General features: G+C 46.5%; 2 protein-coding genes across 2 annotated transcripts in view; both read left to right on the forward strand.

Annotated features, from left to right (window-relative positions):
- Window positions 1-1,583: 1,583 nt before the first annotated feature.
- Window positions 1,584-6,049, forward strand: LOC8036969. The gene is made up of 7 exons (XM_040212174.2): window positions 1,584-1,664; window positions 1,729-1,850; window positions 2,340-2,695; window positions 2,780-2,937; window positions 3,020-3,163; window positions 3,339-3,625; window positions 4,832-6,049. The coding sequence occupies exons 2-7, from the start codon at window positions 1,807-1,809 to the stop codon at window positions 5,769-5,771; spliced, it is 1,929 nt and encodes a 642-aa protein (XP_040068108.2). The 5' UTR covers window positions 1,584-1,664; window positions 1,729-1,806; the 3' UTR covers window positions 5,772-6,049.
- A 1,086-nt stretch (window positions 6,050-7,135) lies between these two features.
- Window positions 7,136-25,584, forward strand: part of LOC8050718 (nascent polypeptide-associated complex subunit alpha, muscle-specific form) — an 89,114-nt gene continuing 70,665 nt past the window's right edge. The window contains exons 1-2 of the mRNA XM_042290950.1: window positions 7,136-7,341; window positions 7,447-7,519. Of these exons, the coding sequence (XP_042146884.1) occupies window positions 7,327-7,341; window positions 7,447-7,519 (88 nt within the window). The 5' untranslated portion in view covers window positions 7,136-7,326. The remainder of the gene's footprint in view (window positions 7,342-7,446; window positions 7,520-25,584) is intronic.

A 25,584-nucleotide genomic window follows, 5' to 3' on the forward strand; every position in this document is an offset into this window, starting at 1 on the left:
ACCTCCACCCTGTATGCCAGGCGCGCGCGACAATTTGCAGGCGGGGAACTGGTTTTAAACCGAAACCAGATGTGCGCGTTGCTTTTATCCATCTTCTTTCGCTTCCGTCGGTTTTTTCCAATCACTTTTTGCGTTCCTTGTACTTAGTGCACACCAAAAGCCATGAACGTCCAACCTTTTACCTCTGTGGCAAAGAAGAAACAGCGAGCGAAGCATTGCTTCGTACCGGGGTGCTCGACCGGCTACAGATCTGCGGAAGGCAAGCACACGCTGTTCGCTGTTCCGAAGGATCCTGTCCTGTTTTCGCAGTGGGGTAAAAATATTCCAAGAGCCGACATATCTCTGCAGTCGCACTCCGCGGTATGCGAACTCCACTTTGATGAGCGGAACATCGAGAGATATTATCCCGAAGTCCGCGTCGAAGGGGATGTCGTCAGAATGAAACGCAGCGTTCCGCTCCTCGCACCAGATGCCGTTCCGACGGTGTTCCCAAACCTACCGAAGTACCTGACCAAAAAGACGCCCCAAAAACGCAAAGATCGCTCCGGAGGGGAAAGCCAACTTGCGAAATGCGCCCGCAGACGTAACCCCATCCACGCAAAGTCAGCTTCAGTGCCCGATTTTTCATCCGCACCAGCCGAACCAGTCTCCAACCTGCGCAAAGACTGCTGTGACGGAGTCGTCGTTCCGTCGTCCAAGTGGATCAAACATCCATTCCCGGAGTGCACAGTATTTGCCGATGTGCACCTGGGTCCTACCAAAAGTGCCCTGCTTGCCGACAAGTTGATGTTGGTCACAGAAGCATCACCAGCTACTGGGGAGGAAAAGCTCGTCTGCACGCTTCTCTTGAAAGGGAGCACGCACAAGGAGGTGCAGCTGACAACTGCAACTGAGCTCCAGCAGTTTCTCGACGACACAGACCGTTCAGAACTTTGCATTGGTGCTGGAGTTTCCGAGGAATTCCTTCCTCTGCAAGTAGGCGACACCGCAACGGTGAGAATACGAGAAGGTGCAGCCATCAGCCGAAAGTGTGCACGGACGGTGGACACACAGGGTAATTAATTTTACTTTACATCTGAATGCTAACATATTGAATTTATATTTAAAAAAAAGAAGAAACTAAGACGCACAATATATTTTCCGAATCTTGGAAGGAGAAAAATTGAGGAATTGTCAAGAAGACAAAGATTAACTTCTTCATTTGATTGTTTACTGAAATCGACAGAAATGTTTGGAGACAATTGCCCCCCCCCCCCCCCCCTTCTTTTTTGCGAATGCCACTGGACAAGCAGAGGGTCTAAACAAGGCGATCACAATAGTATTCATTCTGCTCGACTCTCTAGCCGAGAAGTTATGCAGGTGGCACATACCATTAGTTAATATTGTTAAGCTATAGGACAAGTAAATATCAAGTGCTAGCAACTGAGAGTATGAACATGTTTCTCCTTTTAGGCACTGCCTGCCTGCAATGCAAGTATGCGAGGAAGCTACTCATTTCAAGGCGATGGAGGGCAATGCACCCAAAAGCAACTGCCCGCCTTAACGTCAGGAACATAAGGAAGCAACTGAAGCGTGGAGAAAAAAAGTTACGATTCCTGGCGGACAGTGTGAAGGAACTCAAAAAACAAACCGCTACCATCGAACTCTCCGTGCTTGAAGAAAAGGTATTTTGTGGTATGATAAGCTATACATAGTAATAAGTTAGACTGATGTTTTGATATATTACAGATCAAGACACTGCCACCAAAACAGCAGTTGAGTGTGAAGCACTGCTTCGAGGCTGCGAAAAGAAAATCCTCAAAAGGGATGGGCTACAAACAGGAGTGGATGCTCGAGTGCATTCTCATGAGGTATTGTCATAGCAAAGCTAGCAAACTCAATTATCTCTAACCATGAAAATAGTGAGGTTAAGTTCAAAATGGCAAACTTCAGCCAAATTTGTTTAAAAAAAAAAAAAAAGACGTCTTATGTTTCCATGGAAATAAAAAAGGCCAGAGGTAAGGGGAACAATACGAGATTTAACAATAGAGCCAGATACATAGAAGTACTCAACACTAAGACAAGGGCTGTTTCAGTAACATGCATCTCAAACTTGATACTAAGAAATGTCGAGAGCTGGGCTGTCCAGTTTCGACTTGGGTTTTTGCCCTAACGAACACTCGCCCATCACTGATATAGCCACATTAAGATATGAACACAGTAGCATCATGTTAATGGAGTTTCTGACATTAAATATTGCCTCCTCATTTGCTTAGTTTGCATATTCTATAGTTTCACTTGCTGCTAAGCTTAACACATCTTTTTTCTATACTTTAGTTCTTGTATTTTTCTTGTTACAGAATGAAGAGCCCACGGCTATACAGCCACCTTCGACAGAACAACATCCTCGCTCTCCCTGGGCGGACCACACTAAAAACGTATCTGAGGCGGTACAAAAGTGGGTTTGGGTTTAATCCGACAACATTCACTGCACTGAAGGAAAAGACAGCCGACATGAGCGAACTTCAATGCCATGGGGGTCTGGTGCTGGACGAGATGAAGTTGTCCGAGAATGTCGTTGTCCAGGCATCCGGTAAAGCAGAAGGCTTTGTCGATTTGGGTCAGTTCACGTCTGAGGAGCACAAAGGAGTACTTGCAGACCATGGTATGGTTCTACTCTTCCAGCCTTTCTGTGGAAAATGGACACAAATATTAGGTAAACGACAAAAGGATATCGGCAGAAATCCATACATATTACTGATATTTCTGAAATCATAGTAATGTGAAAAAATATTCCCAGGCGTTTTTGCATCACGTGGAAATGTCAAGGCCGGTCTCCTCTCCAAGATCATTGTAGACACCGTGCTTCTGGCCGAACAGGCTGGACTGTTCATCGACTACATCTGCTGTGATGCAGCTTCATGGAACAGAAGCATGTGGAGGCAATTTGGTATCAAGGTATTTCTAAGTCTGCGCTGTGTCAAGCCTAGCCTGCATACGTTGAAATCACCTGTTTTGTAATGTACCTATAAAATTTCAGGCATCGCTCAAGAAAACGACGTGCAAGAGCCAACACCCATCTGGCCCAGGGAGGTATCTCCACTTCATCTCCAATTTCCCACACCTCATTAAGTGTCTACGCAACATGTTCTTGAAGACTGGATTTCGCACACCACAAGGCCACGTAAGAACTAGTCTTTCATTAGTGTAAAGTGTTTCAGAAAAGTGTAGAAGTTTCATTACTAAAGCTTTCACACTTTCAGAAATTAACAAATGTTTTGTTATAGTCGATCACTAGTCAGAGAGTTATATTTTAGAAAGGGGCCATACTTTGGCGCTGAATTTCATTCTTTCAACAGGCTGGAAGAGAGCACATCGTTGAAGCCTGGAAGTGCGACTCCAGCTCTCTGAAGCTCAGGGCAATGCCACGCATTACCCACACTCACCTGTTCCCAAACGCATTTGAGAAGATGAGGGTCAACCTGGCCTTCCACCTCTTCAGCGAGGAGGTTGAAAGGGGTCTTCACCTCTACCAGGAGCAGATCCAAAAGGCACGTGGGAACCACCAGGGGACGCTCCAGCTGCACAAGCACATATCAACCTTAATCAGAGTGATGACTTCCCGCTGCCCCTACGATGCCCTGAGGTAATAGCACTATGTTTTTTTACAGCTAGCCATAACCCACACCCCTTATACAGTCCACATGTTCCTATTTAGGCTGAAAAGATAATTTTCTTCAACGTTTCATCTAGTGTATACTTCATAGCGGAAAATTTAGATAGCAAACAACTGCCTTTCCTTAGACGGTCTGCACCTAATGCATAGCCCAGACATACAAAATGTGCGAACGGAAGCCAGGGGCTATTTGTTGCCTCTTCGTCAAGAGATCGCACAGCGTCTCCTCAAGATTAAGCGTGACCCATATTTGCTGGCAGGGGCAGCTAACTTGTGCATTACCCATGAGGGCATCCAGACCGAGTACACCACACTGAAAGAAAGATGTTGTGTTACTGGCTATACACCATTCCATGTAAACGCTTCAGGACACATTCATTGCTTGTATGTTCATTTCGCACAAGTCTGCGAAATGAACTGGACTGCGATTTTTTTAAACAGTAAAATCGTCTATAGTACCCAGCTGTAAACAGGGTGATCTAGAGAAGAGGTGCACAGTCTGCACCCCAAGATAGTTTACACAGCATAAAAAATAAACTTTTCAGCATATATAGTCTGCAAACTGCAGCCCGGAAATTACCATACTTCAGTTCCCCAGGGCACCCTTAGAGCTTCTGAACTTTCTCGGTAGTCCCTACCCTCAAAAAAGCATTTTTTTTTCTTAATTGGAACACTATTTAGCATATCTAAACTACCCATTGATGCATACCTGGGTGCAAAATGTTCCCCAGTGTCTGTATTATTGTCACAAGGTCTCTAAGACTCTGTGCTGCTTCAGTGCCAGAACGCAGAAAGCGAGAGGAGTCTCCTGGCTGTCAATCAGGAGGGAGTCGGGTGCCTCAATGTCCTTCTGTTTAGGGTGATTCCACCCTTTGTAGTACCCGATTCCGACAGCACATGCTCACGGGCAAAATTAAAAAAAATCGACAAAAACAAAATTCAGAATGTCGCCATAGCACACTCAGTGTCACAAATGCATGCACGGACACGCTCCTCTGAAAATAAATCAAAATGAAAGCGTGGCACAAAATGGCCAGATGTCTCCGCCCTAAGCAGAGCGCACATGAAGGCACCCTAGGAGAGAGGGGTGTTTCTTGGGATTTAAAGATTAAGAACCTGTACTAAAGCATTTTATTTTGCCTGTGACATGAGCCCAAGATGCTAATTTTTGTCCAGGCCCGGATCCGAACAGGCAAAGCATATTGACGACTTCCTTGCCTACCTGGACGAGTGGGAACGTGGAGCAAAAGACGGAGGCTTTGTGAGCCAAAGCACGGCTGAAGGCCTCCGGGTGACTCTCCAGAGCACCAAGAGCCTCCTTCGGTACCTGGTGACTCTTGGGTATCGCTACATGATGACAGCAAGACTCAGTCAAGACTGTATTGAAAGGCTCTTCGGAATAATCCGACAGAGCCTAGGGCCAAACGACCATCCTACCCCAGCGCAGTTCCTGATTTTAGTGAACTGCCTAAGTTTTTACAACCTGGCAAAGTCACCGTCTGGAGGGAGCGTCTCTAAGGGAGTGCTGAATTCCTTGCTATCTGCAGAGGATGCCGGAAAGACGGCAAGGGACCAACTCGACGCTTTGCTCGAAGCTGGCAAGCTGGACGACGTGGAAGAAGTCCTCATAGAAGATGACCATGCTAGCTGTTTTGAGGAGACCAGCGACTCTCGGCTGGTTTACTACATGGCTGGTTACGCAGCTCGCAAGTGCATCACCAAGAAAGGGGGATGTGGAGACTGCAAGGTCGCCTGTCTCAGAGAGTCCACACCGACAGCTGCAGACCACGCTGCCTCATACATGTGCTCGTTTGACAGGGGTGGACTCCTCTATGCAACAGACGGGCTCTTTGGGCTTATCAGCCACCTCGAAAATGTGTTCACAAGGTGCTTTAGCAAGCGCAAGCTACATGCAAATAGCATTGTTGACATTCTTAGCTGCGTTGGGGGCAACGTTCCTGGTGTTGGTTGTGATGAGCACAAAATGGAGTTGACGAACAGCATCACACGTTTCTACCTTATCACACGCCTGCACTTCTATGTGAAGCAAAAGAACAAGCTGCGAAATGAGCGAAAGCAAAAACAGCAGCTCTCAAAGAGGGGCAGGTTGCTCTGAAATGTTTGCATCAAGGTGCATCATTTTTCTGACTACAGTTCACCACAGCCCATTTCAACTATCTTTTTTGTCCCTGGAGCTGACCTTTGTTATGACCTTCGGGGTTACAGTCATTATTTTACAGGGTTTCAGCTCATTACCTTAATTTGCATGTGGTAAAAGCGCAAAAAGAACGGCAGAGACTGGAAAGGTAACAATGTTTGCAAGTGATTGAGAAATGCGATATGTAAGTGCAATGATTTTAGACTTCAAACTTTATGTGATATGTAAGTGCAATGATTTTGAGACTTCAAACTTTAAGTGAAAAAAATAAGCGTTACTTTTGACCAAACATTGGTATGCTATGTATTAGTTTTGACTTGTAAATATGTTCATTTTTTTTTCAATCAATTTCGTACTTCGTCACCAAGTTTGTACTTGGAATAAAAATGCGCAGTACCGCGAACCTGTTCTCCGCTCTAAGCCATGGCAAATTTTCGCGTTGTTTTCCGCCGTCCAAGTCTGCGCTTTCTTTAACCGCAGAAAGATCGCACCACGATTCACCAATTCCTTTCATATATATTATCATGTTGAAGTGCACATGCGGTTCAGCGTTGATCCATTTGAGAGACGATACTGATACGCTTTACTGGGGACAGCGGCTTGAAACGCGAAATTTCCTCACGGCCCCCTATAACCTCTAAAACGTTTAGCATGTCTAAAAAAATGTAACACACGACGGCAACTAAAATATACTCCAAGCTTTTTACAATACCTTGTCATCGTCATCTCGGGGACTTCTTCCTCGGGAAAAAACGTCACCGCCGTGGTGAGGCAAGAAAGGCTTCAAATCCGCATTTTCCCGCTGTGACGTTCCGAAATGAGGTCGACTGTGGGATCTAAGTACATCAAACTAATAATACGCCACAATTATTAGTTCCGTAACGACAGAGAACCGAAAACTTCGCGAAAAACAATCCCTACACGGCCTACGTCGACGCTCGTCGCAGCCATTTGTAGCAATCGGCTAGCATACAGGGCTACTGAAGCGCCTCCTGGCGACAGATTTCCATTTCGGTGCCGCGCGCCCGCCGCCGCTCGACACACCCAACTCTCTAGCCACCCTACCGTGGAATCTGGTGAAAAGGTCGAAGGTTCGTCGAACCGGTTCGACACAGTCGAACCCCCAAAGTTCGACCAAAAAATCTGGTTCGACAAAAGTTCACGACACCCCTACAAAAATTTCCTCACACCCACTACGCCAACTACATCCTACCACCGACTTCACCGGAAGCCGTTGTCTTTGGTAGTGTGCAGCTTTGGCGCAGCACGGCGCGCACTCAAGTGAACGTCACATACGTCATATCCGTTGAAAAGTTCGGCGGATTTTGAACGAAGGAACCACAGAAGCGCGGGCGCGCTTCAACCCTTCAACTTCTTTCACCGGGCTAGGAACATGCCTCTGCTGCTGAGAGTTTTACTTTGATTTCAATCGTTTTTAGTTTGATTTTATTCGTTCGACGACGTCTCCTTTCATCGTATCTGTGGTAGCGTCCAAGGGGCCACCTAAACGAGAATGGCACCTAGAAAGGTGGGTGTATTTCTTTCTGTTTCATTGTTCTTTGCTACGGGTTATTCGTTGTGTCGTGTTCTCCCGTTTCTTGAATGTCGGTTTTTGTGCTGCACATCATTCCAGATGGCCCTTAATCTCAAGACCGGCCGCGTCAGGGGAAGGTCCAGGCGGGTCTTGTCAGATGCCGACAAATTCGGTTCGTGCTCAATTCATTTCTCTTCAACATCTAAAAAGGCGTCGGTGGTATTGAACTTGGGGCATTCAACTGAAGCGCCTCCAATACCCAGGCCTAGCCTGCTACGTGCCTTCTGTAGTCTCGTTTTCTTTTTTTCTTTTTTTTTTTTTCTTTTTAGCTGTCGCACAAAGCTCCATATATAGACGCTTTGCAGCAGCTGTGCACGGGCACCGCCATAACTGACCTTCAGTTTTTGTTTCCCCTTATTACGTTTACTTCACTTCATTATTACCATAGCAGGCTAGGTTATTGCCATCTTAGATTTTATTCTCTCTTTCTCTCCAGCATTGGCTTTTGTGGAGGCTCGTCCACACGAGTAGTGCGGAATGGACACCCCCATTTCATTCCAATTCCATTCCGGGGAATTGGAGTTTGCGATAATTCAATTCCTTTCAACTCCTAGGAATGGGGACATTGGGCCCATTCCCACTCCTGGAATGGCTGAATCGTTCCACTCCGTTCCTCTAATTCCTAAACGTAAAAATTGGCTCTTGACAGCTACATTGTGTTGCCGGCATAAGCACCATAAAGCTGACATTATCAAACGCATAGACACTTGCAACAAAATACAAAATGCCTAAAAAAAGCACTGATTTTACTACACGGAGCGCTGGTGGCTCAAAGTGTTTGTTTACATAATACTGCAAACATCGAGAAAGCCCCTTGATATGTCGATGCTTGTTCAAAACATTGGTCTTTCAACGACGTGGCTCGCAACAATCACCAAAACGTAAATCCACTAATTTTTTGGGGCAAACTTTTTTTTGCATTTGTCTTCTAGGACATATGTATGCGGCCAGCGTATTTGTTTGATAAGATCATAAAAATATCCAGTTTGTGCATGGCACAGAAATAAGCTATATTAAGTTCTGTATTCTTTAAAAACCTGCACAGCAATACGGCTAGTACACTGCTGGAAGCGACTCTATGCACAGTGGCAGGAACATATCCTCTGACAAAGTGCAACCTCTACGGCACAGCAGGAGAGACCATGTCACGAAACAGTCTTTCTGCAGGTCTAGTCAGTTCGGTCACGCGACAAGAGCTGTGACGACTATCTACTTCACTTTACGATGAACCGCAACAGACAGCACGAGAGCCATCGAAACCAATTCAGTGCCTTCTGAGTGTTGCGTGACCCTGGGGCGCAGCAACGCACCGTGCGTGTAGTCCCCCTCAAAGTGCTGGATTGCCTGGGGTGACTCGTAGCGTCCGCAGCGGTCCATCACAAGGTGAAACAAAGTAGGCAGTCTAAAACGAAGGAAATGAGCGGGAATCCGCTAGCTTGGCTGTAACCCTAACCCACTTGAATGTAAAACATGTAACACAGAAAACAAGCATCGGAACTAAGACCAAGTAACAGGCGGAATTACACAAATGCAAAATAATAAAACAAGTGTTGGAGAAGAAAAAAAAAACGCAAGAGGAGAAGAGAGAAGTGAATCTTGCTTTGTTTTATTACCGAAGCAAACCCACAGTTTGCACTTCAAAGGAGTGCGCGCGAATGAACGTAGAAGGCAGCAGGTTTGGCCACCTGCTAAACAACGCTCCCCGAACTGTAAAGCCAGTCACCTGCGCGAAAGGCGCCACTGCCACCCCCACCCCCCTTTCCCTCCCCCCTCTGCCCTCTACTCTTTGCTTTGACATTCTTTTTTGTGTTGCATTTTTTGCGTACAACTCTGTTAGAGCTCCACGCGGGTACGCTGTTTCTTGCCCGCTCATTTTATTTCTGAGCAACTGGTTCGCTGACTGGCTCAAATTCGCTGACCATGAACACTAAAAAAAAAAAATAGAAGAACTGAGCCCCATTCTATTCCCATTCCATTCCGGGCAAAAGGCATCTAATTCCATTCCCATTCCATTCCCCTCAACGCTGCCATCATTCCATTCCGGGGTCGCGAAAATGCGGAATGATTCCGAAATCATTCCAACTCCGCAACACTGGTCCACACCAATTTCAGTGCCTTGGTATCTGAATAAAACAAGAGATCAGCAATGGTGGCTGTATTCTGGCGCGTGTGTAAAGCGTCTATAGACCTTTCCAAAAAGAGTGCTCTGGCCGCCGCCATTTTGCGAATCGAACGACCCCTATCACCCAGAAATTTCTGGCACCCGCCTGAGCTGTGGAAACCCGGTCAGCGTGACTCTCCACCTGAATTGTGCATTTGGAGTTCGCTGGCTTTTCTTGAAAGTTTTTACTTTATTTGCCTGTTTAGGATGCTTACCCTTTGTGTGTTATCTTCCACTGTGAGAACCAGGGAATACCAGGGCTCGTAGCCTACTCGGCCTTCGCAGGAAACGAAAAAGAGAACGAACGTCAAGCAGCCCGCAATGCAGGCAGTTCGACATTCTTGGGGGATTATTGGGGTATACATAGCCGGGAAGGCCAAAAAGCCTTCCCAGCTATGTTCCGGGTCTTCGCGAAAAATAGCTGATAGGGTCGGGTCCGGGTTGTGGCTACGGAATAGACACCTTCGTACAGTTGCTTTGAAGCTGTGCGAAAAAGCAGCTCTCTTCTAGATGTTCCCCAAAACACACCGGATTCCGTCCGAATGTCGTGAAGTGACTATCGCGATTGTCGGCACTGTATATTGGATGTGCTGTGTTATTTGAGACCTTTCTCAAGTCCTGTTTGGATAACGTGGCACCGTGGGGTACGTACAATATATCTATATGTTGTTCGATTGATGATACTCTTTGAATTTCATGTTGTGGGCGGGGAATATCCATGCAGTTCGGATATCCTGTGTGGTCGAATATTTTCGACGGCTAAGACCTTTCTAGGTTGACACAGATGAGTGTACGGTGCCGAAAAAAGATCAGCATAAAAGGAAACAAATTTTCCAGTTGCATTTGTTCTGTCGCGCACGGACTCGACAAAACAGCTTTCATTTCTTCGTTTTTGTTCCCAAAAAAGAGTACAATGCAGTGATGTGATTGCTGCGCCAAACTGCGCCTAGGGGCTAACCCTGCTACATCCTGCTACATTTTGCCGAAATATGGGTAATCTGCGCCAAGTCTGCGCCAAAAGACTAATTTTGGTCGTCTTTCAGAACCGAAACTAAACCGAGTACCGTAATTGAGCATGCGTGAGGTAGATGGCGCAAGGGGCCGCCCAACAAAAAATATACCCTGTATCAATCATCCATCTGGTTTTAGTTTTTCCCGCCACCTCTTGTTTCACGCTCTCGTCGTTCATGTGTCTCGTCTCGCGTCTTTAAAAAAAAAAAAATTTCAACGATAGACGCGGGGCGTGTGTTGACGCTTCAGTGCTTCAGTCATTTTACAAAGCGCTTCAAGTACTTTTTTGACCCTGACTCGCGATGTCTTGATTCGACCTGACTCGCTGAGGTTCTTTTTTTCTGTGTGTTTAGCTTGTACCTCGTCTGCCGGCCTGACAAGCAGGTGCCGCTGGACTGTTTTTTGTTTTTTTTTTGTCATATTTTGCATAAAATTTTGGGAACCAGTTGGCGACGAAGCGGAGTGGCATGGTGTCTGTTTCGATTGAACAGCCATCTCCACTCGCGCGACGAAGCACGTTCAAATGCAAGCCTGCCAAAGTTGCCCTCATGTGCATGCGGACATGACTGCACGACAGAGGCACCAGCCGGGACGCTTGCAACCCATTATTTTACGTTTGCTTACTTTTGACGAAAATCTGGCACGTCGGGAACCAGTAAAACGGTGGCAAGCGGTTTTTCGGAATTGCTCGCAGTGATGTGATTGCTGCGCCAATTATGCCAAACTGCGCCAAGGAGCTAACCCTGCTATATCCTGCTACATTTTGCCAAAATGTAGGTAATCGGCGCCAAGCCTGCGCCAAAGCAGCAATTTCGGTCGCCTTTCAAAACCGAAACTAAACTGAGAACCGTAAGTGCGCATGCATCAGCTAGGTGGCGCAAGCGGCCGCCCGACACTAGAGTTCCTGTATAGGCTCCCTACGGGAGCCAGAGTTGTGTGTTCATCCCCTGCATGGCATGTTGATCCAGCGTCTGACGTGACTCAATTCGGCAAGTAGCAGCGCCGCGCGTTCGAGGCGCGCGGCGCGCTCAAAAGCAGTGGAACGGTGGAACGTTCGGCGGGGCGCGTGCAACATCTACTTTCCTGCACGGCACTTGATCCGGCTCCTCACGTGATCGGATCTTGGCGAATAGCGGCGCAGCGGCACGTGGAAAACAGACGCGCAACTCTGGCTCCTGCGGAACTCTACCCAAAACAAAGTACCCTGCATCAATCGTCCATCCGGTATTGCATGTTTTTCCCTTCGTCCTAACCTCCTTGCCGCCGTCTCGCGTTTCGCGCCCTCATGCCCAACGTTGCCCGTGCTCTTGTAACTCGTCGTCTCGAAAATCTCGTTTTGCGTCTTTTTAATATTTTTTTCAACGATAGAAGCGGGCGTGTGCGGGCGCTCCGACGCTATTGTGCCGGGTGCCAGCCATGCCATCATGCTGTGAAACAAAACCACGTTTTTTGGGCGGCGAGAGTTACTTTGTGAACTGAAACATTGTTTCAGTTCACAAAGTAACAGTTTCAGTTGTGAACTGAAACGTTGTCGTTCCCACGTCACTGCAGATATGGCGCTTTCTAAACTTGTTCATCGACATTCCCGGCCTTTTTTAAATCATACTCTACTACAAAAAAACTCTCTCTAACTCAACGACTGCTTGTCGAAATATTAATTACCTCGATTTCTCTCGGTGGACTTTCTTTCGAGAGGGAGCCCGGTACGTGACAAATCTGCCGCGAAAGTAAGTTGGTGAAGAGAAGTGAGCTAAAGCAGAGAAGGCAATGGTGTGAACCCGCACATCGCGCTTGTTTGTCTCGAGTTTGGTCGTTGCACAAAGCGCTCCAAGAACGTTTTGACCCTGGCTTGCGATGTCATGCATCGATGCGCTCAGGTTCTTCTTTTCAGTGTGTTTAGCTTGTACATCGCTTGCCGGCCTACCAAGCACAAACCGCTCAACTGTTTTTTTTTTGTATGCTAGACAGTTACATTTTGCTTACTATTTTGGGAACCACTTGGTTTTGGGAACCAGTGCCCTTCGTTTGTCCATCAATTAAAACAAATATTTTTATTTTTCTAAGAATATCTGCTCCAAAAGCCAGTTTTCCTGCTCCGAAACACTGTTTGGGCTGCTCCAAAAGCCACTTTTGCTGCTCCAAAACACTGTTCCGGCTGCTCCAAAAGCCACTTTTGCTGCTCCAAAACACTGTTCCGGCTGCTCCAAAATGTGCTCCAAAATGGCTTAGGCCAATCACATCACTGTGCTCGGCAACGCCCACAGCACTGTTCATTTGTGGCATGTCTCTGTCTCTTTGGAGACATTGAAAGTGGGAAGTCATTACTAGCCAAAGGCAAAGCGAGGCTTGCAGCAGCCTTGTAGGAAGTTTTGAAAAGCAAAAAGAACCCGCTAGTCTTAATGCACCTTTGTCCTGTATACAATTTCGCATTGCACTGCAGTAGTTACGTGTTTTATCAGTCGGAGACAGCTTCCATTTATTATATTATATAACTATACAGGTCAATCTAATGCTGTGATATGTACTATAATAAACTGGTCATTTTCAAATAAATAGTTTGGTTCTTATTTATCTATAACTGTAGATATATATGTATAATTTAACTGAACCATTGCAAAATGTGTCATGTCATTGGCATTTCAGTTACATGTTGAAAGGCTCCCAGGTGGTGCGGCGAGCGAAGTGGCCTTCGTTCGTGCAGCAGTTAAAATGAATAGGTTTATTTTTCTAAGAATATCTGCTCCAAAAGCCGCTTTTGCTGCTCCAAAACACTGTTTCGGCTGCTCCAAAAGCAACTTTTGCTGCTCCAAAACACTGTTTTGCCTGCTCCAAATGCCACTTTTGCTGCTCCAAAACACCGTTTTGGCTGCTCCAAATGGTGCTCCAAAGCGGCTTAGGCCAGTCACATCACTGACAATGCATTCTTAAAAACCCAGAGAAATTCTATTTGCCATAGAACACAAAATAAAAAATAAAACTCTGCAATTTAGCCTCCACCAGCGCTTGGAAGTGCGCCTACGCAGGCTGCCACAGCCCACTGACTTACCCTTTCAAAACCAGGGACGCCCACTGTAAATCGCTTCGTTCGAGATTGCCGCTGGAAAGGTCTATATTAGGGGTGGCCAAACCGCGGCTCGCGAGCCGCATGCGGCTCTTTGCTGGCCACGGTGCGGCTCGCAGATCCTCGTAAGGGGACCCCCCCCCCCCCTTCCCCCCCACGTCCCTTTCCGTGTTTTTTTTATTCTGAAATAATAGAAATTATTTCAGAATAAAGAACAGCTTGCGGTTCGGAAGCGTTGTGCCCCCATACGTATATTCGAATCGCTTTTCACTCGTATGTTTCCACAGATCCTGTTTCTTTCATTGTCCAAGGGAGTTTTACCGCGAAGTCATGCGGTTTAGAGAAGCTCGTTTTAACGAGCGCCGTTTTACCGACTCCAGTTTATCGAATTGCTTTATAGAGAAACCCAGTTTAGAGAAAATGGCGATGAGCCTCCTTTTAGCCAATTCGGCCGCCGCGAAGCGGCGTGTGCGGATAAGTCAGGCGAGTTAACATTTTTGTAATGAGTTGCCGCAGACTGCCGCCGCCAAGCGGCGAGAGCGCAGCGGGGGCTTGGGTTAACAAGCGCACCAGTGATACACGCGTGAAGTAGAAAACCTTTTTTTTTAAATCGCGTCCCCTTTTCGATAAACGGCATTTCTCTAAACTGAGGCTCTGCTTTCTCTAAACTGTGCTTCGATAAAACGTGCCCATTCTCTAAAACGTGCTTCGACGAAATGGCATTCTATCAACCGTAGTAAACCCGTTTGCCGGACCTGAGGGGGAAAGGCATCAAGGACAGGGACTGTCAAATCATGCATGCGCTTTGGCTCGAGGTTGACGAAATGTTCGTTCTCGCGGCCTTTGTCAATCGCCGGTGATACTTGTCCCCTTTAGGTAACGGATGTTCCCTCCATATCGTTTCTTGTTGAAGGTCGGGGAAGCCCGGGCTGACCTCATTCATAGCTTCCACTAGTCACAAAAGTTATGCTCAAGTTCACAAAGGATCAGGTACATTCTCATTGTTGATTTTACCGGCTTTCAGTTGTGACCCACAGGCCGCTTTTTCATGTTTTTTTTTTGGGGGGGGGGATAACCAGGTGGCAGCAATGTTTGTTTCGCCTTCCCCCCCCCCCCCCCCCCCTTTTCGGCGGCTCTCAGAAGTTTCGTGGCCTATTTTGCGGCTCTTAGGCCCGATCAGCTTGGCCACCCCTGGTCTATACACACGGCATCAAGCACCTAGACTGGAAATGGCCATACGGACGATGCGAAATTAATAGCGCAGCTTACAGATTCCATTTTCGAACGCCGAGGTGCGGCTTCAGCGGCCCTCAGGAGCCACGGTATCAGGTCTGAGAAAGTCGCAGGATTAATTCATTATGCGGTCATCACTAACCGGATCGGTCGTTTTAAATACTGTCTTTCTGCATGCTGACGGGAAGGCGAGGCCATATCGCGTCGAGGATTTTTAAGACGTACTGCGTCGCCAGTTTCTGCTGGCCGATGTCATTACCCCAAGAGCAAATCAAATGAATCAGTTATGGGGGTGAACTTCAAGAATGCCGAGGCAAAGAAGAAAATACCCTTCGACGCCCGAGCTGACAGTCAAGGGCCGACGATGCATTGTTGTCGACCCGGGCAACCAGGATGTCGGGGTCAAGCTCCAGTGGCTGCTATTCAACGTCGTAGACGATGACGTCAAAGCGGCCCTGGTGCCATACTGGACTGTCACTGAAGTGGCTAGGGAAAAGTGGCGTGTCGACAGTCGCACCAGCATTGGCACCATGGCGCGAACAGCGGTCCTGGGGCGCCACCATAGACGGCATCTCGCACTAGTTGAGAATTGCAGGTGAGATGGCCCTCGTGGTGTCTGGCTCCCTGTTTATGCTGCAATTGGACAGGTCGCATTCGGAAGGTGCGTCGAGCGCCGAAAGCGTTACGATGTACAGTGCACCGCAATATGAAAGACCCGCTCGGAGCGTGTTGCCGAGCACTCCGAGTGGGTCTTTCATATTGCGGCACACTGTACGCACTGGCCGCGGCCCCTGTATGCAACAATGAGAAAGTAGAGCTCCTCATGGACGAGGCGGAAGCCGAGGAGGCCGCGGGGGGTTCGAACGTCAATGCCAGTCGTGCGGAGACCACCACCGGTGTGCCGGGAGGCGCTGCGGTGTCGAGCTCAGGTGTTGAGGCGCCAAAGGCAGATTAGGTGCAGATCGCAGATGTGCAGAATCTTCACCAGTAGAAAGTCCTGCGCCGAGCACCACGGAAACCAAGTTCCACGTTAACGTTCCCGAGGAGGACGAAGACGTGCTTATGGGTGGTTCTTGCGGATGGCCCTGCCTCAAAGAGGTGTAGAGATGACGCCAGTGCAGACTCTGCTGTGGAGGGCCGAGAGGAGCCGCCTTTTAAAGCGGTGCCTGGATGAAGGCGTGCTGGAAAAAAACATTTTGGGGGACGACAAGGAGGGCAACCCACCACCGTGAATGTAGGACAAATGCCTGACTGGGCCACCTGTGCCTGTGCGAAGAACGGTAGGGAGCCTTTCGACGCAAAACAGACGGTCATGTGACCCAAGATAAACACCGTGCAGCTTTCCTTTTCCAATATGGCTATAACACTAGAAGCAGCCTTACGTGTTGCCACGATTAATCTACTTGAGCTAACGGGGAGACACCGGCAATACCAACTTAGTCGGTCGTTCCCAGACAATGAGCTTGATAATATTGCCGTACAGGAAACCAAAGTTCAGTAAGAAGAGGCGGACCGCATGGTGTATTCTTTTCGAACTCTATTTACTATTTTTGTTTCTCACTCTGATGGGATGTCGGCGAGCTGTTGCTTGTTTAACTGCCAATCAGTGGTTATCGTCGAGAGCGCCGTCCGTTTTTGGGCCGCTGGTCGCTTTGTAATTTGAGATTTTTCATTTTCTAATGTTAACTTGTGTGCGACTTGTATATATGCGCCAAACTGCGAGAGAGAACGCAGAGAGTATTCTGAAAGTTTGAGTACCTCGTAACTGAAAGAGCAATTATTCTCCTTGGAGACTTTAATTGTGTTTGCTCTCCAGAGGATCGTTCAGGTCAAGCTTGTTTTCATAATCAAAGTTTCTTTTGTTTAAAAGATCTTGGAGCTCAGAACGCGCTAGAAGATGTGACTTGCACATGATAGGGTGTACATTTTACTTGACCTTGTCCCATTATGCTGTCACTATGCAGTGCAGCATGTGTATTTCAGTGACTATGCCTTAGTCTTGTTCACCCTTGACAAGGTCAAAACACAAAAGTGTAACTGGTCTTTATGGAAACTGAACAGTAGCATAGTTAAGGACGAAGTTTTAGAGCGCCGCTCTAAGGCACCCGTTTCCGGGTTGAGCGATGTCTCTGTCAGCGTAACCTTGCGTTGCATTATGGAACATTTTCCCGCTAAAGGTAGCGGGGAAATTGGTCACGTGACCTCAACACCAATTCAGTTCCCCCGCTAAATTTAGCGAGGAAAATGATGCCACGATTTCATGTTGCCCGTGAACAAATTCAGTAGCAGGAGGAAAGGAGGGGGAGGGGCATACCCTCCCCTCCTGCTCAAGAGCTGCGCTCTAGTTTCGCATTAGAGATTTGTAAAAGTCTAATTTTTTCAAGCGTTAGTTAGTGATTCTGTTAGAATATTTTATGAAAACTAACAAGAAATGTGGGGAGCAAGATGGGAACTTTTCAAAGAACAGCTGAAGATGAACTCGATAGAAAGAAGTAGCATTTATAAGCCATCAGAAACAGATGAAAGAGAAGTACTTACGGCACCAATTGAGCAGTATTTTAACTGAAGAAAGCCTAAGACCCGGCGAGTTCAAGGAGGAAATAAGAGACATTAAGGACCAATTAGAAATGCTGGATGCAGAAAGATACAGAGGGGCCATTATACGGTTGCGAGCGGAAAAACTTTGGATGAGCGAAATGCCAACGAAGCACGCGCTTGGCGATGAAAAGATATGCTCAACGAAATGAGATAAAGGAGATGTATTACAAAAGCATTGTGATGAGTGATAAGAGAACAATCGAGCATTCCTTTTTAGAGTATTTATTTATTTATTTAAATACCATAAGGACCCCCATAAGGGGTATTACATAAGGGGTGGCATACAACAAAACATCAACAAAAGAAGGTTACAATGTCCCAAAAGCAAATTTGCACGTAAAAATAAAACAAAAATCGTCAAAAAGATTAGTATGCAAACACAAAAAAAAAAAGCAACAAATATACCTAGAACGTGATTGCACGTATTATTTCTTTAAATTCTAATGAGTCATCAGTAGTTACAATGTTCTGAGAGAGCCTGTTCCAATCAAGGGCTGTACGCGAAAAAATGATTTTTGAACTGTGGGGGTTCTTGCCTTTGGACACTCTACATCGAGATTGTGACCCGTGCGACGGTTCCGGCTTACAGAAAGAACGATGTATGATAATCGGAGGCACGGGCTGTAAAAGAATTTGTGAAAAAGAGATAACCTAGCTAAATGGTGGCCTTCAGAGAGGAGGGGGAGGTTGGCACGGGTCTGAAGAGATGTGACGCTAGTGAAAGAAGAATAATCTGAGTAAATAAAACGTAATGATCGACGCTGAACTGATTCAATGTTATTGATGAGGTAGGCTTGGTGCGGATCCCAGATAGCAAATGCGTATTCCAGTTTAGGGCGGATAAGGGATGAGTAAGCAAGTTGTTTTATGTGGGGAGGGGCCAGTTTCAACTTGGGCCTCAAAAAACCTAAAGAGCGATTAGCAGAGGATACAGTGCGACTGATATGAGTGGCCCAGGAAAGATCACATGTAAGATGAACTCTGAGATACTTGTAGGAATTAGTTTTTTTTCCAAAAGAACGCTGTTAAGGGACTAGGAAAAGATAGAGGGTTTAGTGCGACGTGTAAACGACACAAGCTTGCACTTATGGACGTTGAGACACATCTGCCATGTATTGCACCGTGCTTGGATGTGGTTGAGGTCATCTTGGATGAGTAGGTGATCTGATGGGTTAGTCACTTGGCGATTGATGACACAGTCGTCAGCGAAAAGGCGAACATGCAATGTTATTGACATAGGCATGTCATTAATGTAAATTAAAAATAGAAGGGGTCCGAGGACCGATCCTTGAGGAACACCTGAAGTGACTGGAGCAAGAGAAGATCATGACTGGTTAGCGGTAACAAGTTGCTGTCTGTTAGTTAAAAAGGGAATGATCCAGTTCAGAATTGAGGAATCTAAGTTGAGTTCAGAAAGCTTGTAAATGAGTCGTCTACGAGGAACCTTATCAAATGCTTTGGCAAAGTCCAGGAAGATAGCGTCAGTTTGAATGTTTGAATCAAGGTTAACATGTATGTCATGAGTAAACGATGCAAGTTGAGTTTCACATGAAAAATCTTTTCGAAAGTCGTGCTGGGATGGGTTCATGAAACAGTTGTCTGACAGAAATTGAATGATGTTGGTGTAGATAATCTGCTTCATTAGTGTTCATGAGACGCTTGTTAGGGAAATGGGTCGATAGTTAAATGGGGAGTATTTGTCGCCATTTTTAAAAATCGGGACAATCTTTGCCACTTTCCAGTCATCAGGCAGAAGACTACTTGAAAGAGATTGTTAAAATATTTTAGATAATATCACGCTAACCAAGTCTTTCGTGTTTTTTAGAATTTTTGCATTTACATTATCTGTGCCTGCTGATGAAGACATTTTAAGGTTTTCAATGAGTTTAGCAATGCCTGCGGGTTCAAATACAAATCCAGACATGGGTGTAGGAATAGCGACAAGAGGGGAAAAAAAGGCCTTGCTATTCTCTTGTGTAAATATGGAACAAAAAGTATCATTCAGTAATTCGGCACATTCGTCATCCTGAACAAATGTTTCACCGTGATTTCTAAGTGTGATTGCTGTATCAGATTTAGGGGTCATAACTTTCCAGAACTTTTTAAAGTCATTCTTGAGCATACATGCAAGATCGATGTTATAAAATGATTGTTTTTGCTTCTTGATTTCAACTCTGTGCTGCCTATCGAAGGAATAAAATTTGTCCCAGCTTAAGCTGCACCCAGTGGTCGTAGCCTTCCAAAACAGTCTGTTCTGTTTTTTAAATTTAGGCGTTTTAAAGAGCAGTTAAACCAAGGAGCAGACGAGTTTTCACAAGAGGTGACAGTAGGAATGAACATGGCCCCAAGTTCTTGCACTTTCAGTTTGAAAAGTAACCAATTATCAGAAACAGAGCAAACATCAAAGTCAACCAGAAAGGAAAATAAACATTTTCCTAGTTCAGCATTCCATACCATACTTCTTCAATCCCCTTTATCGTATAGTGATACGGTTTTGATTTGCTTGGATTTAGACTGAAGATGCAAAGAAAAAGTACAGTCAATTACTTTATGGTCACTTATTGATCAATTTCAATGTCTCAGGCCTTGAACAAAGAATGAGGTCAAGAATATTAGAAGAATGGGAAGTTGATCGCGTGGGTCGAGTTATAACTTGCGAAAGATTGAAATTAAAGCAGAAATTAATGAATTCTGTTGCTTCACTCTTATCAAGGGCAGTTGAAACTGCTAGCGCCGACCAGTTTACTGAGGGGTAGTTAAAATCACCAAAAAGCAGAATGCTGGACAGGGGATGTCCGAGGCACAAAACACCGAGTGCATCATTGAGATGAATAAGAAAAGTTGGATCTTTGTGAGGTGGTCGGTAGGTAGCATACACCAATAAGAAGTGTAGCATGCGAAGATGAACAGGAGAGCCACAACATTTCGAGTGGCGAGGAAATATCCACAAGTTTGCACACGAGACTATTAATCTTTATTGCGATCAGGACCCCACCCCCTCGGCCACATGTCCTATCCCTGCAAAATATGTTAAAACGAGATACGTCGGGGAAAATTTCGATATCAATGATAGATTGATAGCCATGTTTCAGTAAGAACAATGACGTCAGAATAAGTGGATACTATGAGGCTGCATGGCTCATCTTTCTTTGACATAACACTTCTTATATTGGTACGGTGTAGACTGCATATAATGTATGTTGCGGGAGTCGCGAAAGTCTGCACTATAAGCGGTACCATGCTATAGCCAAAACATCAATTTTTCAGACCAAAATACATGCCATGAGACAACTTACTTTTGTAAAACAATTTATTTTATGTTAGATGAAAAATAAAGCTTAGTTTGAGGAAAGTCTTTATTTCACCAGACTAGTACACTTCTCTCTCAAGTGTGTCACACTTGAGAGAGGACTTTGAAAGGAATAAGCTACTTTTGCCTGGCGCAGCCTTTTAACGGCGTCGCGGGTTGCGGAGGGACGTTGCAAGCGTTCAGGATTGCTAACCCTAATCACTTTTCTCCGGCGATGAACACTCGTGAAAATTCGCATCCCTTCTACGGTACGCACCAGTAATACCTTCAACTTGAGCACAGGCATGAAATGCTCCAAATAAGAAATCCGGGCGATGTTCGAAAACGCAAATGCTTAGAAAGCACCACTGTAGTCGAAGTAAACAAACACGACGACACGGGCGTTTCTGCCGTCTTGAGAGTGCCGCCGACATCGCCGCACGAATAGTTGGATTTTTCCTCCTAGTACGTGCTGGGTTATCATAGCGAAATACAACGAAAATTCACAGTCAAAGTGGCGCTTTTACGGGGAACAATGAGCGTCCACCGCACCGTCTACATCGACGATCACAACCGACGCCATGTTTGCGGATAGAAGCAGCCGGCCCGCGACCGGCATGCAACGTGTGCGAACACTTCTCCTCGACCTGTGATTGGTCTGTCGTTGCGGTTGTTTCCAACGCACAGAGCGGAGGCACGCACAGCACGCACGTGAACGACACGTGCGTGCGTCCCTCCGTCGCTATGGCAACTGAAGCCTCTACTCGCTTCTCCCCGCTTCTTCGAGCAACCTCAGTGCCCCGCAAGTGCGGCTTGCGGTCAGCGCCGTTATGTAGTGTCGCACAGGGAAGCGTGCTCGCTGCGTCAGTTGGTCGCTGCGGTCGGCGGGCTGTTCCAGAAACTGCACTATAACCGGTATTTCCCTTCGCGCGCCTGCATTTTAAGCAGTATGTAATTACATGGAGTTCTATGGGAGGCGAACCGGTAGTTTAAAAAAGCCGCGTTATACCCGGTCCTGCACTACAAGCGGTTACGTTGTAAGTGGTCTATAATGTATAGAGAAAGGGCAGGGGTCTGTTGGGAAGCTTCACAGTAGAAAGGTTACGATGAGGATGTGCACTGGATTCAACTTGAACTGCACGTGGTGACCGGACAGCGGTGCTCCCGGGTTGCTCTCTCTTTATTTCAACAACACTGTCTGACACCTCATCAAAACTAAAGCACTTTTCATTAATGTACACTTTGTCTACGTGTAGTTTATAGCGAATGTTCTGTGTTCTAGCCAATTCCAACAGTTTACGACGGGCCAACAGCACAGGTGGAGGAAAATCCTCGCTGACTACGAATCCAGTATCTTTAAGTTTCGTACCTGCAGTTGATATTGCTTCTTTTTGCTTAAAGAAGCAAAATTTGGCAATGATTGGCCTGTTTTTTTTTTTTTTTCTTTCAGTTTTAGAAGGATGGTGTGCTCTTTCTATGTTATCAGGGTTGATGTCTATGTTTAGTTTGCTCATTCACAGGTTGACCACGAGTGATCAGTCTGTAGCGATCTGCTAGGGCAAAGCATTCCTTTGAGTATTGATTTTGAAAGAGTGTACCGTTGATGCCCACGCTAGAGGAGGATGTCCGAGAAGGGCTAGGAGCACCAATTACTCTCAACAAAATAAAAAGAACTATCGATAAATTGAGCCCAGGCAAGATGCCGGGACCAGATTTCTATAAAACGTTCAAAAGGGAGGCAGCCGACGCCCTAAACAAGGTGCTCGTCGAAATGTATAAGCATGGTAGGTTTCCATTGTCCTTCCTAAAGAACCATTGTTCTTATTCCGAAGCCTGTTGATCAAGCACATTTGAGTCCGTTACTAACTACAGACCCATATGTTGACTATAGACCAACACGCGGTCCTGACGTCATGCAGCTGCGGTGGCGCTGTCGGCGGCACAGCGCATGCGCAGACGCTTCACTCCTCCCAAATTCGGTTTCTGCGCACGCGCAGTGCCCACACCTGGTGTGGGCAAAGGCGGGCTTGTTTGTAAACAGCGTGTTGGTCTATAGACCGTTCCATTAGGGTCATAGCAGAAAGGGTAATGGAGAGAAAAAATGCCCTCTCCGCTCTCACCCCGCGTGTCGTCTGCTCTCCCGAGTGGGCAGTACCTGGCATCCGGTTGGCGTGCAAACTCCGTTTAAAATCGCGTCATTTTGGAAATTTCAAGCGCTGATGCGCATATTTTGGTATGCCAGTTATCGTGTAATACTATGCTAGATAAAACAAGACTAACAGGGTTCAATTGCGCTGTTACCTGCATGCAAATAAAAAAGAAATGGGGAAAACTGTGTCAGATTGGCTGGTCTCTCCGGCGAAAAGTAAATCCAGTTGCTGCACCTTTTTTACTATACAAAGTTCGTACTGGTGTAGGCCTTTAGCGACCATGAGTGGATGTCTGAAATAATAAATAAAAACGTGCTCTCCTGCCGGAATACACGCAGTAGTTGAGGGTAGTACTGCCGGCTGACTCAACGGCTATTTAAGTAACAGAAAAACGATATATCAGTTGATCATTTACCGAACTAGAACAACAGAGAGCTATAGGCTGATTCTGGAGTAGCCACAACTATTCTAAGAACGCGAACCACTTCACAACGGCAGCCATGAGCGAGAGTTCTATGTTCCGTACAGCCCGCCGCTACAGCCCAAAGATGGAGAATGGCAACCTCCCGGTTTGTCGTCTGCTAGCGGAGTCGGGCGCGTGCCCTCTCTCTCGTTTTACCCCGCCGAACCCGCTGAATTTCCCGGATGTATGGAGAAGGCGCTGCTGTCGAACAAAATGGTGCCGCCCAGAGAGCGCTAAATGGAATGGTCTATAGACCGACACGCGGAGCGGCTCTGTTTACCAACACGTCCGGGAGGCCGCGCATATGCGGTAGCTATGTGGGCAAAAGCGATCTGGCTTTCCGCGTTTTCGCCATTGTGTTGTGTGGCGTGCGCTCGTTGCTGACGTTGTAGGGACGCTTCTAGCTTTATTTGTGAGTCGTATTTCCTGGCAACATATGTCGTATGCTATGCCCGACTATTTGAGCTCGCTACCCGAGCCTGAACGGCAGCGGTATCGAAACAAACTGTGCGTGGACGGCGTTGCCTACGAGGATCCGTACGCCGTAAACAAGGCCTGCTGGACTTCCGACGTGAAGTTGCTGCCACCGAAGTCGACGGCTCACGTCGTCGTTTATTTAGTTTTTTCGCCAAGCCAGTTCATGGCCGACACGGAGCAGGCGTACAAATCTCTCAAGGCCTACGATTACTTCGAGTCGGTTTCCGCACTGCCGGCGCGGGATCAGCAGACTGTGGGTCTGCGGAAGTGCTTTTATTATTTCAATAAATACACACAGCGTCTTCAAGTCAAGGTATGCTATTTTTCCTACTCTCACGACCACAAGGCATGACAAGCAGTAACGCTTTGTCCGTTCTGCAGTCTGGGTGGTAACACGTTACAAGTAACGGCATTACCAGGAACGCGTTACTTTTTTCAGTATAACGTAGTAACCTACTCATTACTTTTTCGTCACAGTAACGAGTAGCATACTTACGTTACTATTTCAAGTAACATAGTTACGTTACTCGTAACTACAATTGCACTTAAATTTTTTCCTTACTTTTAGGCTTCAAGCCATGTTTTTCTTTGCGTTTTTTCTCGTGAGTATTTAGGTGAAACCGTAAAAAGAGATAAAGTAATTATGTTCAGTTTCTGCATGAACATAACGTTTCTTGATATATGGGCTTATGCATACCTGTATCGTCAAAACTGTAAAACCTGTTATATCATAATTTAAAAAGTAACGCAGAAGTAATGTGCGTTACTTTTTATCGGTAGCAGTAACGCGTTCCTTTTATTTTTAGGCAACGTAGCTCAGTAACGCGCGTACCTTTGATTTGCAAGTAACGAATGACGTATTTCGTTACTCTTTTTCGGTAACGCCAACAACACTGCCATTCTTTCGCCGACCCCCTTCTGCTGGGTAGCACGGGCGTAGCGAGCCTCGGATGGGCACTTGGCCGGTGCTTTGTGCGCGAACACCGTGGGAACAAAATCCGAGTGGTCTCGATCAGACGACGGTTTCCTTGCACATAAGCAAACCTCGGGACGGAGATTGAAATGGAAGCCGCACCTGCCTCCAAGAAAGTGCTTGCCGCACAAACAGTCGTTCGCGCGAGGCGACCATAATTTTCAATCCACGGATATTATCCACCTTCTATGCCTTTCAGAGTCTGCCGGGAACTTGTAGAAGCTCACTCTGCTACTTTTCTTGTACATTTCGGTGAGATTAACGGCCACACAGCTTTGCGGCATGCTGAAATGTTATGACGCCCATGCGAAACGTGCGGCCTTTTGCCCACACCCCCGGCTCCGGCGCAATCGCAGCGTTGCCGCAGCACCGTGACGTCAAGCCCACGTGTCGGTCTATAAAATTTTCATGAAGGTTTTGGCTAGGTGTTTGCAAAATGTCATTCAACCTCTAGTATGGCCGCATCAAACATGCGGTATAAAGGGGCATTCTATTTGTACCAATATACATGTCGCCAGAAGTATTCTTGATTGCTGTGACACCTTCACAGGTCGAGTTGCAGTGTTGCAGTTAGACCTCGCGAAGGTTTTTGACCGTGTGTCACATTAGGTTCTTTTCAGTATTTTGAATCGCACGAATGTTGGATTTGTCATTATTGATGGTTTGAGAATGGCCTATACCGAGTGTTCAAGTGTGGTTGCAAATAGGAGTCTCGGTGAAAGTGTTAAGTCCGCTCATCTGTGAGTCAAGGCTGTCCGCTG

This window comes from Ixodes scapularis, unplaced genomic scaffold, assembly GCF_016920785.2.
Source record: "Ixodes scapularis isolate PalLabHiFi unplaced genomic scaffold, ASM1692078v2 PGA_scaffold1__304_contigs__length_218370807, whole genome shotgun sequence".
NCBI classification, from domain to species: Eukaryota; Metazoa; Arthropoda; class Arachnida; order Ixodida; family Ixodidae; genus Ixodes; species Ixodes scapularis.

What these genes read in the sequence shown, in the direction of transcription:
- LOC8036969 (XM_040212174.2), top strand. Translation starts at nt 1,807, where the DNA reads ATGGGCTACAAACAGGAGTGGATGCTCGAGTGCATTCTCATGAG. An exon ending in CTCGAGTGCATTCTCATGAG is followed by an intron (nt 1,851 to 2,339) that starts GTATTGTCATAG and finishes TTCTTGTTACAG; the next exon opens with AATGAAGAGCCCACGGCTAT. An exon ending in TGCCCCTACGATGCCCTGAG is followed by an intron (nt 3,626 to 4,831) that starts GTAATAGCACTA and finishes ATTTTTGTCCAG; the next exon opens with GCCCGGATCCGAACAGGCAA.